This window comes from Callorhinus ursinus, unplaced genomic scaffold (genome assembly GCF_003265705.2).
Source record: "Callorhinus ursinus isolate GAN/ISIS: 27379988/994484 unplaced genomic scaffold, GSC_fseal_2.0 scaffold7, whole genome shotgun sequence".
Taxonomy (NCBI): Eukaryota; Metazoa; Chordata; class Mammalia; order Carnivora; family Otariidae; genus Callorhinus; species Callorhinus ursinus.
The window spans coordinates 8,261,825-8,273,828 of NW_027397069.1; the positions used below are offsets into that span (position 1 = coordinate 8,261,825).

Genomic DNA, 12,004 nt, shown 5'->3' on the forward strand with positions numbered 1-12,004 from the left:
AGAAGTGTCAAATTAGCTTTAAGACAATTTACTTTTCTTTAAATTTACAGCATTAAAAAAATACTCCAAATGAGTTCTGCTACAAATTTCTAACACTTGTGCACGTAACTTAATCCTTTGTTACAAAATACCCAGAAAATGTAAGAGCCACACACATTATTTCCTCCCAGAAATAGCTTGGATTCATAAATATATCATTACTGGCTGACACACAAGGCCACTAGGCAACTAAATTTGATACAAAAGGAAAAAACATGAATTTTCATCTTGTGTAGACAAAATGAGGTATTAAAAATGTTTCCCCAGATAATCCAAAGAATTGTTAGTTCAGGAACATATTACAATGAGCTCTGAGTCCTGGATTTCAGGATCACGTCACATTAACAGCCTTTAATACCAACATTCCCCGATGAATTCAATTTCAATGACATGTCTGTTTCTCTACATCTACCCAGAGGATGGATTTGCACCCTTTTACTTCCTTCAGGGATCTTACCGACTCTTCACTCGTCCATTAATGTTTAAACCAGAAGCTATGAGCGTCGTACCTGAAAGTGCTTACAACAAAGCCCCGCAGACACTAGATTCTCCAAAAACATGCAGCCATCCTCCGACCACACGTCCACCTCAACTTAGGCAATGTGTGCCACATTTTTAACATGTTTTCTTTCAAGTGTAGTAATAATTTAAAAACAAAAGTGAAATCTTTCAAGTGTAGTAATAATTTAAAAACAAAAGTGAAATCTGCGGGTGGCATCAGTACACGAACTGGCTTTTCAAACTCTATTCTACGTAAGAAAGCACAAAGGAGTTGTCTTGACACATTTTACTCCAACTGGAATGCAGGGTATAAAGGAGCTCCAGACACTGCCCCCCCCCATTACAAAACAGTCCCCACGTCGGTACCCACTGAAAGCAATTGCCTGTGCTGGTGAAGTCATTCAGTGCTGTTCTGCCAGAGACTGAAGCTGCTGGGCTAACAATGTTGTGCTGAAAGCGGAAAATATATTTGAAGGGTATCCGCTACCAACTGAACCATCTTAAGATAATTCGTTCTTTCTATTCCATTTCAGATTTAATTTTAATAAAGTAATGCAAATCACTTAAAGAAAAAATCTTTAATTTTAAATTCTGATCTATGCATAAAATTCATTTTTTTCATCACGGTTAAATTTAGTACAAACTATAAAAATGTTAACACTGAAGCTTCAACAGAAATCTATTAAGATCCCTTAGAAGAATTATGTAAAGAAACAACAGCAAGTCGTTTACTGGTATGAGGTTAACACACAAAGGAAAAAAATTCACACATTTTACTGAATTTACCAGTAAATAATTTTAGGCATAATATTTATCATAAAATTAAAAGTTTGAAAGTTGTGTGTGGCTCCGTGTCAATTACAATTTGCAGTGAAAATTCTAAGCCAAATCTTTTTTTATCTACCAGAACACTCCTAATTTAAAAAAACTATTGGTTGAAATTTGCAAACCTTAAAAGGATACCAGTTGTGAAGGACTAGGTATATAACTTAGCTTAAATTAAAGTGGAAGATGGTAAAAACTAGATGCTTTAATGTTCAAACTGCACAAGGAAAATATTAGGGGAAAAAGAAAACATTCAAAGCCACAGTTACTAACGCTAAAAAAATATTAGCTTATTCTTATATTAAAAACATTAAATGAATCAAAGCCAGACGGTACTGAATTTTTACACGAACTTTTGTATTTCAATGTTGTTTATTGAGGAGTGAATGAGAGACTACTGCCAGACATGCCAACGACACTTCACATTCAAGGGCTGGAAGCTGAAAAGCTTTCCAAATTGAGTCACTGCATAAGCCTTTTGGGAAAAAACCGGAAGTGACATCAAATATGACATCTTCATGCTTGTTTTTGTCTTCAGCTTTTTTTTTCTTTTTTCAAATTTTAGATCTACTAGTTTGTTGGGCAGAAGGTTTCTCTCTACCCTACAAAAAGACTCACACTCCAATTAATAAAATTAACACTAGGTGTATAGCAAATTGTTTTAACACACATCTATGCTGAATAACTGATCTTAAAGCTGTTTTGTCATAAATTTCCTTATCTCTAATGAGAAAACTTAATTTCACTTCCCTTTCACTTTCACGTGGGTGGCTTATACCAATAGAAAAATACTCTTCAGTGCTACTGTAGGGCTTACGGGGAACCTCTTCTGTGGTGCGAGGGAATCCTTTCAAACACCACTCTGAAACCCAGTGCTTCTCTTCCCGCTGCTGTGGCTTTGCAGGAGAATGGCCTACACGACACAACTCTACCGTTTTCTTGTACTCAAAAACAAAACAGAGAAACCTAAACAAAAGGGTAAACGTTTATTTGGAGTTAGCTTTCTGGTGGAGATATTAAGGCCCTTCAAGCAGAGTTCAGGAGCTCCTGTACGGCCGCCTGCTGCTCGGGACTCAGCTGTGCCATGCACTCGGCCCACAGTCCTCCAGAAGTCTAGGAAGAAACAGTTTCAGGCATTTAGATTCAGTGCAGCGGTCATTTAGAGGCACTGTACTAATCATTCGGTAGACTATAAGAATGCCCAATTCTTTCTTTTGAGGTAGTTTCATGAGTATCATTATAAAAGCAAGAAAACTGTTCATATCTTTAAAGTTCATTTCATTTACACTAAGTTTTCTTCATTCAGTCTGACCTGATAAAACTATACCAGGTAGAGGACATAGTCAAGGAAACACCACATAAGAATTCAGGGAGCCTAAGTCACTTAAAAAACTTCGGCAGCTGACAGCTTATTTACTATTAAAATCTCATCTTTATTTTTCTTCAGACAATGTAAAAAAAAAAAAAACCTACACAAGTATATGCTAAGCACCAACTGGAAGGTTCAAAATGCCTCAAGTTTAGGACAAATGTTTTAGCGCTAATAAAAAAAAAAAAAAAAGACCATATAGACAGATTATATGTTAAGTAATTTGAGCCTTGGAGACAAGAGAATATAAAAATGAAATTGGGTATCTTTTTCTTTTTTCTATGGGGCGCCTGGGTGGCTCAGTTTGTTAAGCGTCTGCCTTTGGCTCAGGTCATGATCTCAGGGTCCTGGGATCGAGCCCCACATTGGGCTCCCTGCTCAGTGGGGAGCCTGCTTCTCCCTCTGCCGCTCCCCCTGCTTGGGCTCTCTTTCTCTCTGACAAATAAATAAATAAAAATCTTAAAAAAAAAAAAAAAAAAAGTGTGGCTTTCTTTCTTCTAATGTAGAAGAAAAAAAAAAAACCCCAAAACAAAACCAAAACACCTCCCAAAAAACTACTTTATTTCCCCTGTCCCAATTTAAGAACAGCTTACCTGTACTTGACGAACTACATTAGCCAGACGTTTGGCACAAGGATCTTCATGTTTAATTGCCTCGTGCATTTCTCCTTCTGCAATTATACTGAATATTTTGGGCAGATTGGTATTGTTTGGGCCAAGAACGATGGGGTGATTACTGACCAAAAAGAAGAAAGCCATTATAAATGAAAATTGTAAGGAGAAATCACTCAAGCACTCATACTTTCCTACATCCTTCCTCCAACATAGAATTTTGTTATGATTATGCATTCACTAAAATCAAATTCAGTGGAAGGAAAACCAGCTAATTGTATTTATTAGCTCTTCAGGGTCTTCCCATGTAAATTAGGATAAATACTTGGCTAATCTCTCAGGTTTAAGGGCCAAGGAAAGAATATTCTAAGTGCTTTATAATTTGTGACTTATTTAAAGAAAAAAAAAGAGCTATTACTAAGAATTTATATATGGCAAAATGGTTTCCAAATAAATTTGAAGTTCAAAAGGATTTAGGGGCATTTCAAGAGTAAGCTGGGAAATAAACTTTAGGCAAGTTTAATGGAAAGAAACGTAACAGTGAATTTAACTAGAATTCTAGTCTTTCATTAAGAGACTTTTGGAATAGTTATTTCCAAGGAAGATGATCAAACAGCATGATGGAGAAGTGGTGCCTTCAGAGGCAGGAGCAGATAAAGAGTGTATAGTCTCCAGGATGGCTATCACATCCCTAAATGATAGTTCTCTGTGGGAATACTCAAACACAACATTTGTGTGAACCTGAACTTAAACAGGCATGAAGGAATATGCCCACTGGCCTATTTCTACAAATTCCAGGAAAGGAGTGGTTGTAGCCCTTAGAGTACTCATGAATAAAAGCAGTAATTAACAGCGACAGAGCCTAGATCTGATTAATATTTAGAAGAACTTGGACTTAGAAAAACAGACACCAAAGAACACGCCTTGGGATTTGGGATTTGATAGCTTCTATAGCCTCCCGGTTGTTTCAATTCTTAGATATACTCATGGACACAAAATAGCATGAATAATGCCAGGGCCCAGAGCCAGATCTTGATTACCTGTCCGGAATACTTTCCTTATACCACTGATTCTTGAATCCAAAGAAAAATACCAGAATTCTAGAGGGTCAAATAATGGCACTACCAACATTCTTCAATCTCATTCTACTAGTAAGTGATAGATGTCAATTACACCTCAGTAAAGCTGAAATTAAAAAAAAAAAATCTAAAGTGGGGCACCTGGGTGGCATCTGCCTCCAACTCAGGTCATGATCCCAGGGTCCTGGGATCGAGCCCCGCATTGGGCTCCTTGCTCAGCGGGGAGCCTGCTTCTCCCTCTGCTTGTGCTCTTTCTGTCAAATAAATATCTTAAAAAAAAAAAAAAAAAAACTAAAGCCAAATAAACGAAAAACAGATAAATGGGGTGGGTGACAATATTAAAAGGGAACCTTCTTAAAACATGTTCTACAATCCCTCAACTGTTGAATCTAATTCCATAAAGAGTAAGTCAAAATTAGATCCAACTGTAAGGCTGCGTTAACTGTGATATGATTTAGCATGATTTCTAAAGACAACATTATTAGAAACCTATACATCTGAGGGCTGTGCACAGGAAACACTGTTTTACAGAAAGAGGAAGAAATAAGGTCTATTTGTCCTTTTTTTTTTTTTTTTACCTTTCAATCAAGTCACACAGATAATTGAAAGTCTGAACAGCTTCTTCTTTATCTTCATGCAGTGGAAGCCAAGACAACCAGTGTGGCAGGACTTCTTCAACGTTCACACAGTCAGGCTTGAACTTCATAATTTTCCCTACTGCTGAGATGCAGTTCTCTGTAGCATTGACATTTTCTTTGGTCTTAGAATCGGCTGACTGAATAACTCTTACCAGCAGTGGAAGTGCTTCTAAAATAGGCAATTGCAAGAAGGTCAGTTAAAACCTCACATTTTCATTGCAATATTCCTTTTTTTATCTTTGGCCCAGTTATTGATTATAGTGAAGAATGAGTAAAGTCTAAGGCATGTTTTGTCTTCTTGGCTGCAGAACCAGAAGTAAGAAAGGCAGGCTGCCCCAACATGGCCAGGAGCACCAGCACTCACTCTACCGAGATCCCATGAGGTCAAGGTCGGGAGCCTCCAGATTTATACTCCTGACCACCTCAGGGTATTTCAGCTTTTCAAAGCCTACACCAGCTATATTCCTGTGCTAATCCTACAGGGACCCCAGTATGTTTGAAAAGTTCTATGCTAGGGGCGCCTGGGTGGCTCAGTCAGTTAAGTGTCTGACTTCGGCTCAGATCATGATCTCAGGGTCCTGGGATCGAGCCCCCTCATGGGCTCTACGCTCAGTGGCTCTGCTTCTCCCTCTCCCCCTGCCCCTCCCCCTGCTCGTGTGTGCTCTCACTCCCTCACTCTCTCAAAAAAAAAGGTCCTTTGCTATAGCCAGGGTGTAACCCCCAAACCCGAAAGAACTGTACTCTGGAGGACAGGGTGGGGAGGCTCAGATTCCACTCAGACTTCATTTCCATTTCTAGGACAGTAAAGAGGTCAATACGTAGGCACTATAGGTGAGATGTTTGAGAAAGGGAAGGTGAATATAGCAAAAATAGCTATATAATGTTTGGGGGTGTGGAAAAGATAACAAGGAAGCGATAAAAGGAATGCCTGGAACCAAACAAACTGAGGTACCTGTACAAAAAGGACGATAGTTATCTCCACCATACTGTGCCATGACTCCCAAGCCATACGCAGCTGCTTGCCTGACTTCTGGGCTGTTGTCACATACATACTGGAGCATTGGCCTTAAGAAATATTCTGCGTATTTAAATGAGGCTGGACTACAGTGTTCTATGACATCATCAAAGATGCACAATCCCCATTGTCTGTCTGGCCATGGTCTATGTGGACACTATAAAAGAGAGAATCTTTTAAGCTTTGAATACTGGAGTACATAAAGAATGTAAAAAAAAAAAAAATTTCACTATAAACTATCAGCTTACATGGATATTCCTGAAACAAGCAATGAAAAACAACACAGTAATAATCACTTCCTGTGAATAACAATCTTCAACTTACAACAGAGATTTAATAAACTACAAGTTCAAAAGACTCTGCATGATTTTCTATAGAATCCCACAATCTGACTTTACCATATACCAGGAAGAACCAGCTGCAGCAGCAACATATGTACATTTGCTTCAAAAAAAGGTAATAATGCCATCTTTAAGAAACGACAAGAAAAGCTGTGAACAGGTTTTAGCTTTATATATCCACTCAACAGGCTAAGTCACATGGGCCTAAACGTTTTAAAAAATGTGCTGCACTATTAAACACAATGCAAAATTAAAAGCCAAAGCAAGACAAACTTCTATTGATTGCTTTTCATGCGTATTTTAAAAAACTGAATACATGGGGCGCCTGGGTGGCTCAGCTGGTTAAGCGACTGCCTTCGGCTCAGGTCATGATCCTGGAGTCCCGGGATCGAGTCCCACATCGGGCTCCCTGCTCAGCAGGGAGTCTGCTTCTCCCTCTGACCCTCTTCCCTCTCGTGCTCTCTATCTCTCATTCTCTCTCAAATAAATAAATAAAATCTTTAAAAAAAAAAAAAAAAACTGAATACATAAGGCCATCATCCACAATGTATGATTGCTGGTTGTATGTAACAAGGATTTTAACTGAATCCTCTAGGGTCCACCAAAAAAAGTAATCATTTTGTTAATTTAGCAGGGCACACATAAACTCAAATAATGAAAAGTCATTTGTAGGTCTCTGGAATGCATTGTAATTTAATTGAACTATGGAAAACCTAATTAGCAAACCTTAAATGAGAAAATATCAAGGGCAATGCAATAAACCTGATAAAATTAAAGATGTACTCTGGAAGGTCTTTATGATTTCTAAGGTCCATTTTAACCTGAAAGTGTGTTTTCAAGTGCTGCACTGAAAACATTCCAGGCAACTCTCTAAAATAACTGTCAAAGAGAGGCAACACTTACAATTAGGTTGACAATTAACGGAAGCAGCTGTTCAAACCATGGTAACACCTTTTCCTTGTAGCTACTGAATATTGAGTGTAAAATGTCTGACACTTTGGTCAGAATATAAACATCATTATCATCCTAAAAACAAAAACAAAAAAACACACAACACCCGTATGTATTAAAAAGTATCTCCACTATGACGAACAGTTACATTTACTTAAAAAAATCTTAAGATTTTCTTAAGGGCATAGCAAGCATCTGGAGACTGTGGTTACCTCGATGATTGGGGGTGGCATCTCCTACCTGCCTACAGACAGATAAAGGTGTGGGCAAGTATTGTACTTATTCCAAAGAGTTTTCTTGAAAGTTTCGAAGTTCTGAGACAGAAGTGTTTTTACTTTAGTACTACTTTTTTGTTTTTTGCAAGAATGTTTCTAATCTTGGAGCAGACTGGTGGACAGCAGAGGGGCGGAGAATCTGCTCCTGTCAGCATGTGAGCAACCTGTGCAGAAATGAGCTGACCTGGGTCCACCAGGATGGCTACATGCCACACTTTGGGCCCTGAACACACAGCAGAAATAGAATTCATGGCGTCAAGTGATTCGATGAGGAGAGAACTGAGTAACAAGGTAAAGAAGACTTATATCAGCCACTCTATGTGTATTATTTATAAGGAAATCTGTATTATATTCTGTGGTCTGGGAGAAAAACAGCTGATGTTACAAAAAGATCTGGCCTTAAGCCCCAGATTGTCAACAGTGTGTGGCGTTAGACAGTCACTCAACATCTGAATTTGAGTTCACTTATTTTTAAAATGCTGAAAGTACCACCAAATAAAAAGTTGTTCAGGAGTATGTAAAAAAAATACTAGGTGAACCTACAAGCGCTGTTATGTGTGAGGTACTGCAACAAGAACTCACACACAGCATCCAAACCACAAATCAGCTAATTTCAATTACTTATTCTCTAAATTTGTAAATGCAACACATGTCAGATTCTTCTGCTAAAAATTACTGATCATTACCATCAGAATGACAAGTCAGATGAATTAGAAACTTAAGCATTTAAAAATCTTCCAGATGCAAATGATCATATAAATTAAGTTCTGAAGGGAATAATTTACCTCATCTTGTAGTGACTCTTCCACCTGCTCATCATAGTCTTCATCTTGTCTTTTAACTAAAACACACCCAAATAAATTTCTTTTTAAATGTCGCCAAAATGGTCAAGGATTACTTTCAGAAAGAGAAGCGTGGAAAACTTACCTTGCCGCAATTCTTGATTTTTAAAATGTTCTTCGAGTTTAGCTTTCAATATTCCTCCCAATTCTTCAAAATGTTCATTATTAAGGCATCCATCTCCCATAACTTCAATGCACTGCAATGAAATTGAGGAAAGCAAGCAAGCCATGGGATTTAAGGGTTTTAGAGTCCAAAAGTTAAATTCCATTAAGAATCACATGGAAGCATGAGAAAAATTCACTAAGCTGGTATCCTGGAAGACTAATGACTGAATGGGTAGATAATGCTTGGTGTGTTACAATGACAGTACTTCAAAGAAAAAAATTTAAGCGGTATTTTTATATGAAACAGATCCTGAGCATATCTTAAATGCCAGGCATTACTGGTAGGTGCTGAAGTCTTGAAGATGGAGCAGAGCACCCAGGTTCTAGGGAGCTCAATCACCACACAGATTTCTACACGGACCCAGCTGGAGAAAGGGCAAGTGTGTGCTGGGAGGGCATTGCAGCTGGGGGAGATGATATGTGCAAAGGCCCAGCAGCAGGCATTCTTTGGAAAAATAGAAGAAAATTCAAACTGCAGGAGTGTAAATTGGGACAAATAATTAGGTGATGAAGAACTTTTAAAATGAACTATGGGGCACGCCATGGAGCTGAACAAGAATATGGGAAGAGGAGTGGCAAGTAACAAGCAAGTTCATGCCTGAGAAAAGGAGAATGAACTGAGAGGGAGAGAAAGGACAGAGAGTTCTGGAACAGACCAAGGAAGGCTAGCTCAGCACAAAGACATAGGCAATGTGAAGAGCAGAGGGATACAGGAGAGAGTAGGACAAACTAGGTGTGGGCTGGAAATGAGCCAAGATTCTGCAGCTGGATTATTAGGGAAATGATGGTGGAAACTAATCAAGACTGGACTATAAGAGCAGCAACTCTGGAAAAAAAACAAACACAAAACAAAAAAAAAATGACAACACCAAAACGTTAAACTAAAAAAAAATTAAACAATTCCAGTAAGAAAATTATGTTATAGCACAAAAAGATTCAATTTATTTAGCAAGACTAATAAAATGAACACATACCTTATACATATTTTTAAGAGAAAAATATTTACCTTCGCAAAAGAATGCATTATTTCTGAAAGGACATCTGAATCTGGTTCTGTGCCAATGGCCTTGATTAGAGCATCACACATAAAATGCCACATCTGTGTGAGATACTCAGGACCACGAACTCTCGCACATTCCAGGAGAAGAGGCATGGATTCTGCAGCTGCCACTCGAACACGTTTTATTGTTAAGGAAACAATCACTATTCTTAGATACACTTAGTGTAATCACTATCCTCAAAAGATCATTCTATCACTTTCTTTGCTTATGTAAACATTAAAGTGCTCACTGAGCACCAGGAACCTCTGTTTATCCGAGATTGCTACCCAGGAGCTTGTGGTAAGTAGAATATGGGTACAAAGACATCTCCCTACCCATGTGCCTGATTTCCTGTCTTTTCTGTCACCTGTAATACAACAGCAATGAGTCTCAAATGTGAAAGGATCTGGGATCCTCAGAGCACATCTCAAGATGTTCCTATCCCAAAACTTTAGGCAATATATTAATAAATGCAACCAAAGCTATGATTCTCCTGGGAAAACTAATGAGGATCTCCTCCTGTCAGAGCCTTTTCAGTTTTCAATGAAGATCAAGTTGTCCCTCCCTATCTAGTATCATTTGTAAAATAAGGTCCTGTGGCATCATGTTAAGTTTCTGTTGGGCAAAAGCTGTCTTCTGTTAAGGATGCCATTACAGAATACTGCATGAAGAACTACAACAAAGGGGCTCTGGAGTCAGGCAGATCTCGGTTTGGGTCTGGACTCCAACACTGTTGCGCTGTCCTTTTTTCAAAATCCATCTATGAAATAGCACGTGTGTGTGTGTGTGTGGGAAGGCATAAAAATGTTTCTGTATGTATTAATTACTATCATCACGTTAAGAAGAAAACCTTTAACACGCAGATTTATCAAGAAATGTTTCTCCCCAATGTAGAACCACAGAAAATTATCAGTGGGTCTCTAACCCATTAAGAAAGATCTTAGTTTCCTAACATCACCAAAAGATCCTTGAGAAAAATAGCTATTATATGTAACTGCAAACATTTGCTAATAAAATATCAATCCTTAAAATCCTTCAGAGGTTCACAGAAAAAGCTGTCAACTAGTAGTTAGGTAACATTTTCTTTTTCATATTTTTGGCACAAGCAAAAACCATAAAACTAAAACACATGCAAAAAATGAAGCTTAGTGCAAACAGTAACAGTGATTTAGGCTTCAGTTAACACGAAGTCTAATACTTGAACAAGCTATAATTTAACTAATTCTAGAAATGTTTTGCGTTCAAAAGTTGTAGGATATCATCGTGGAAATAAAATTTCAGTAGAGGGACCATCAGTTTGACAACCTGCTCGGTATATTCCACAAAGCCTTCCTTCAACTCTTTAGCATAGCAAACCTGAAAACAAAATATTAGAAAAGACATCAAGATCCACATTAGTTTTTAGGTATTAATATTTACCAACAAATAGCAGAATCGTAAGGACCACATAACGCTGCATCCTGACTAGAAATACATTTAAAGCTGCATGCAGGGGGGCATGTGGGTGGCTCAGTTCATTAAGCATCCCACCCATGATTTTGGCTCTGGTCATGATCTCAGGGTCGTGAAAACAGGCCCTGTGTCGGGCTCTGTGTTCAGCACGGAGTCTCCTTGAGAGTCCCTCTGCCCCTCCCCCTGCTTGCACACACTCTGTCTCTGTGTCTCAAATAAAATCTTAAGAAAAAAAAAAAGCTGCATGCAGTACTGTGAAAGGTGTTTGGGAAACACAAATATAAATGTAAAAAGAACTGTAAAATGGGAAACGGCCATGGCGTTGACTGCAATATACACTGTCCTTTAAAGGCTCACACACCACACATCTTAATTCTTGTGCATGGGAGAATTTTGCAAGTTTTAGCACTCTTGAGAAACCTTAAACAAAATATATCGATTAAGGAAAATAATTTAAAAAGACAAGGGGCACCTAGGTGGCTCAGTTGGTTAAGCAGCTGCTTTCAGCTTAGGTCATGATCTCAGGGGCCTAAGATCGAGCCCCACATTGGGCAACCTACTTGGTGGGGAGTCTGCTTCTCCCTCTCCCACTGCCCCTCCCCCTGGCTTGTGCACACGCTCTCTCTTTCAACTAAAATCTTAAAGAAAAAAAAAGATATAGGGGTTCCTGGGTGGCTCAGTTGGTTAAGTGTCCAACTCTTGATTTTGGCTCACATCATGATCTCAGGGTCGTGAGATCGATCCCTGTGTCAGGCTATGCTCTGAGCATGGAGCCTCTCCCTCCATGCTCATCCTCTTGCTTTCAAAAAAAAAAAAAATTTAAATATGTAATTGTAGCATATCACTTAGACTCTGTAAATC

At 38.5% G+C, this 12,004-nt stretch overlaps 1 protein-coding gene across 2 annotated transcripts in view; it reads right to left on the reverse strand.

Annotated features, from left to right (window-relative positions):
• Positions 1-2,332: 2,332 nt before the first annotated feature.
• Positions 2,333-12,004, reverse strand: part of IPO5 (importin 5) — a 59,146-nt gene continuing 49,474 nt past the window's right edge. For both annotated transcript variants that reach the window (XM_025874664.2, XM_025874665.2), the window contains 9 exons: positions 10,951-11,047; positions 9,658-9,830; positions 8,572-8,683; positions 8,430-8,485; positions 7,322-7,444; positions 6,015-6,234; positions 5,003-5,231; positions 3,328-3,469; positions 2,333-2,478 (listed from right to left, as the gene is read on the reverse strand). In XM_025874664.2, the coding sequence (XP_025730449.1) occupies positions 2,392-2,478; positions 3,328-3,469; positions 5,003-5,231; positions 6,015-6,234; positions 7,322-7,444; positions 8,430-8,485; positions 8,572-8,683; positions 9,658-9,830; positions 10,951-11,047 (1,239 nt within the window). In that variant the 3' untranslated portion in view covers positions 2,333-2,391. The remainder of the gene's footprint in view (positions 2,479-3,327; positions 3,470-5,002; positions 5,232-6,014; positions 6,235-7,321; positions 7,445-8,429; positions 8,486-8,571; positions 8,684-9,657; positions 9,831-10,950; positions 11,048-12,004) is intronic.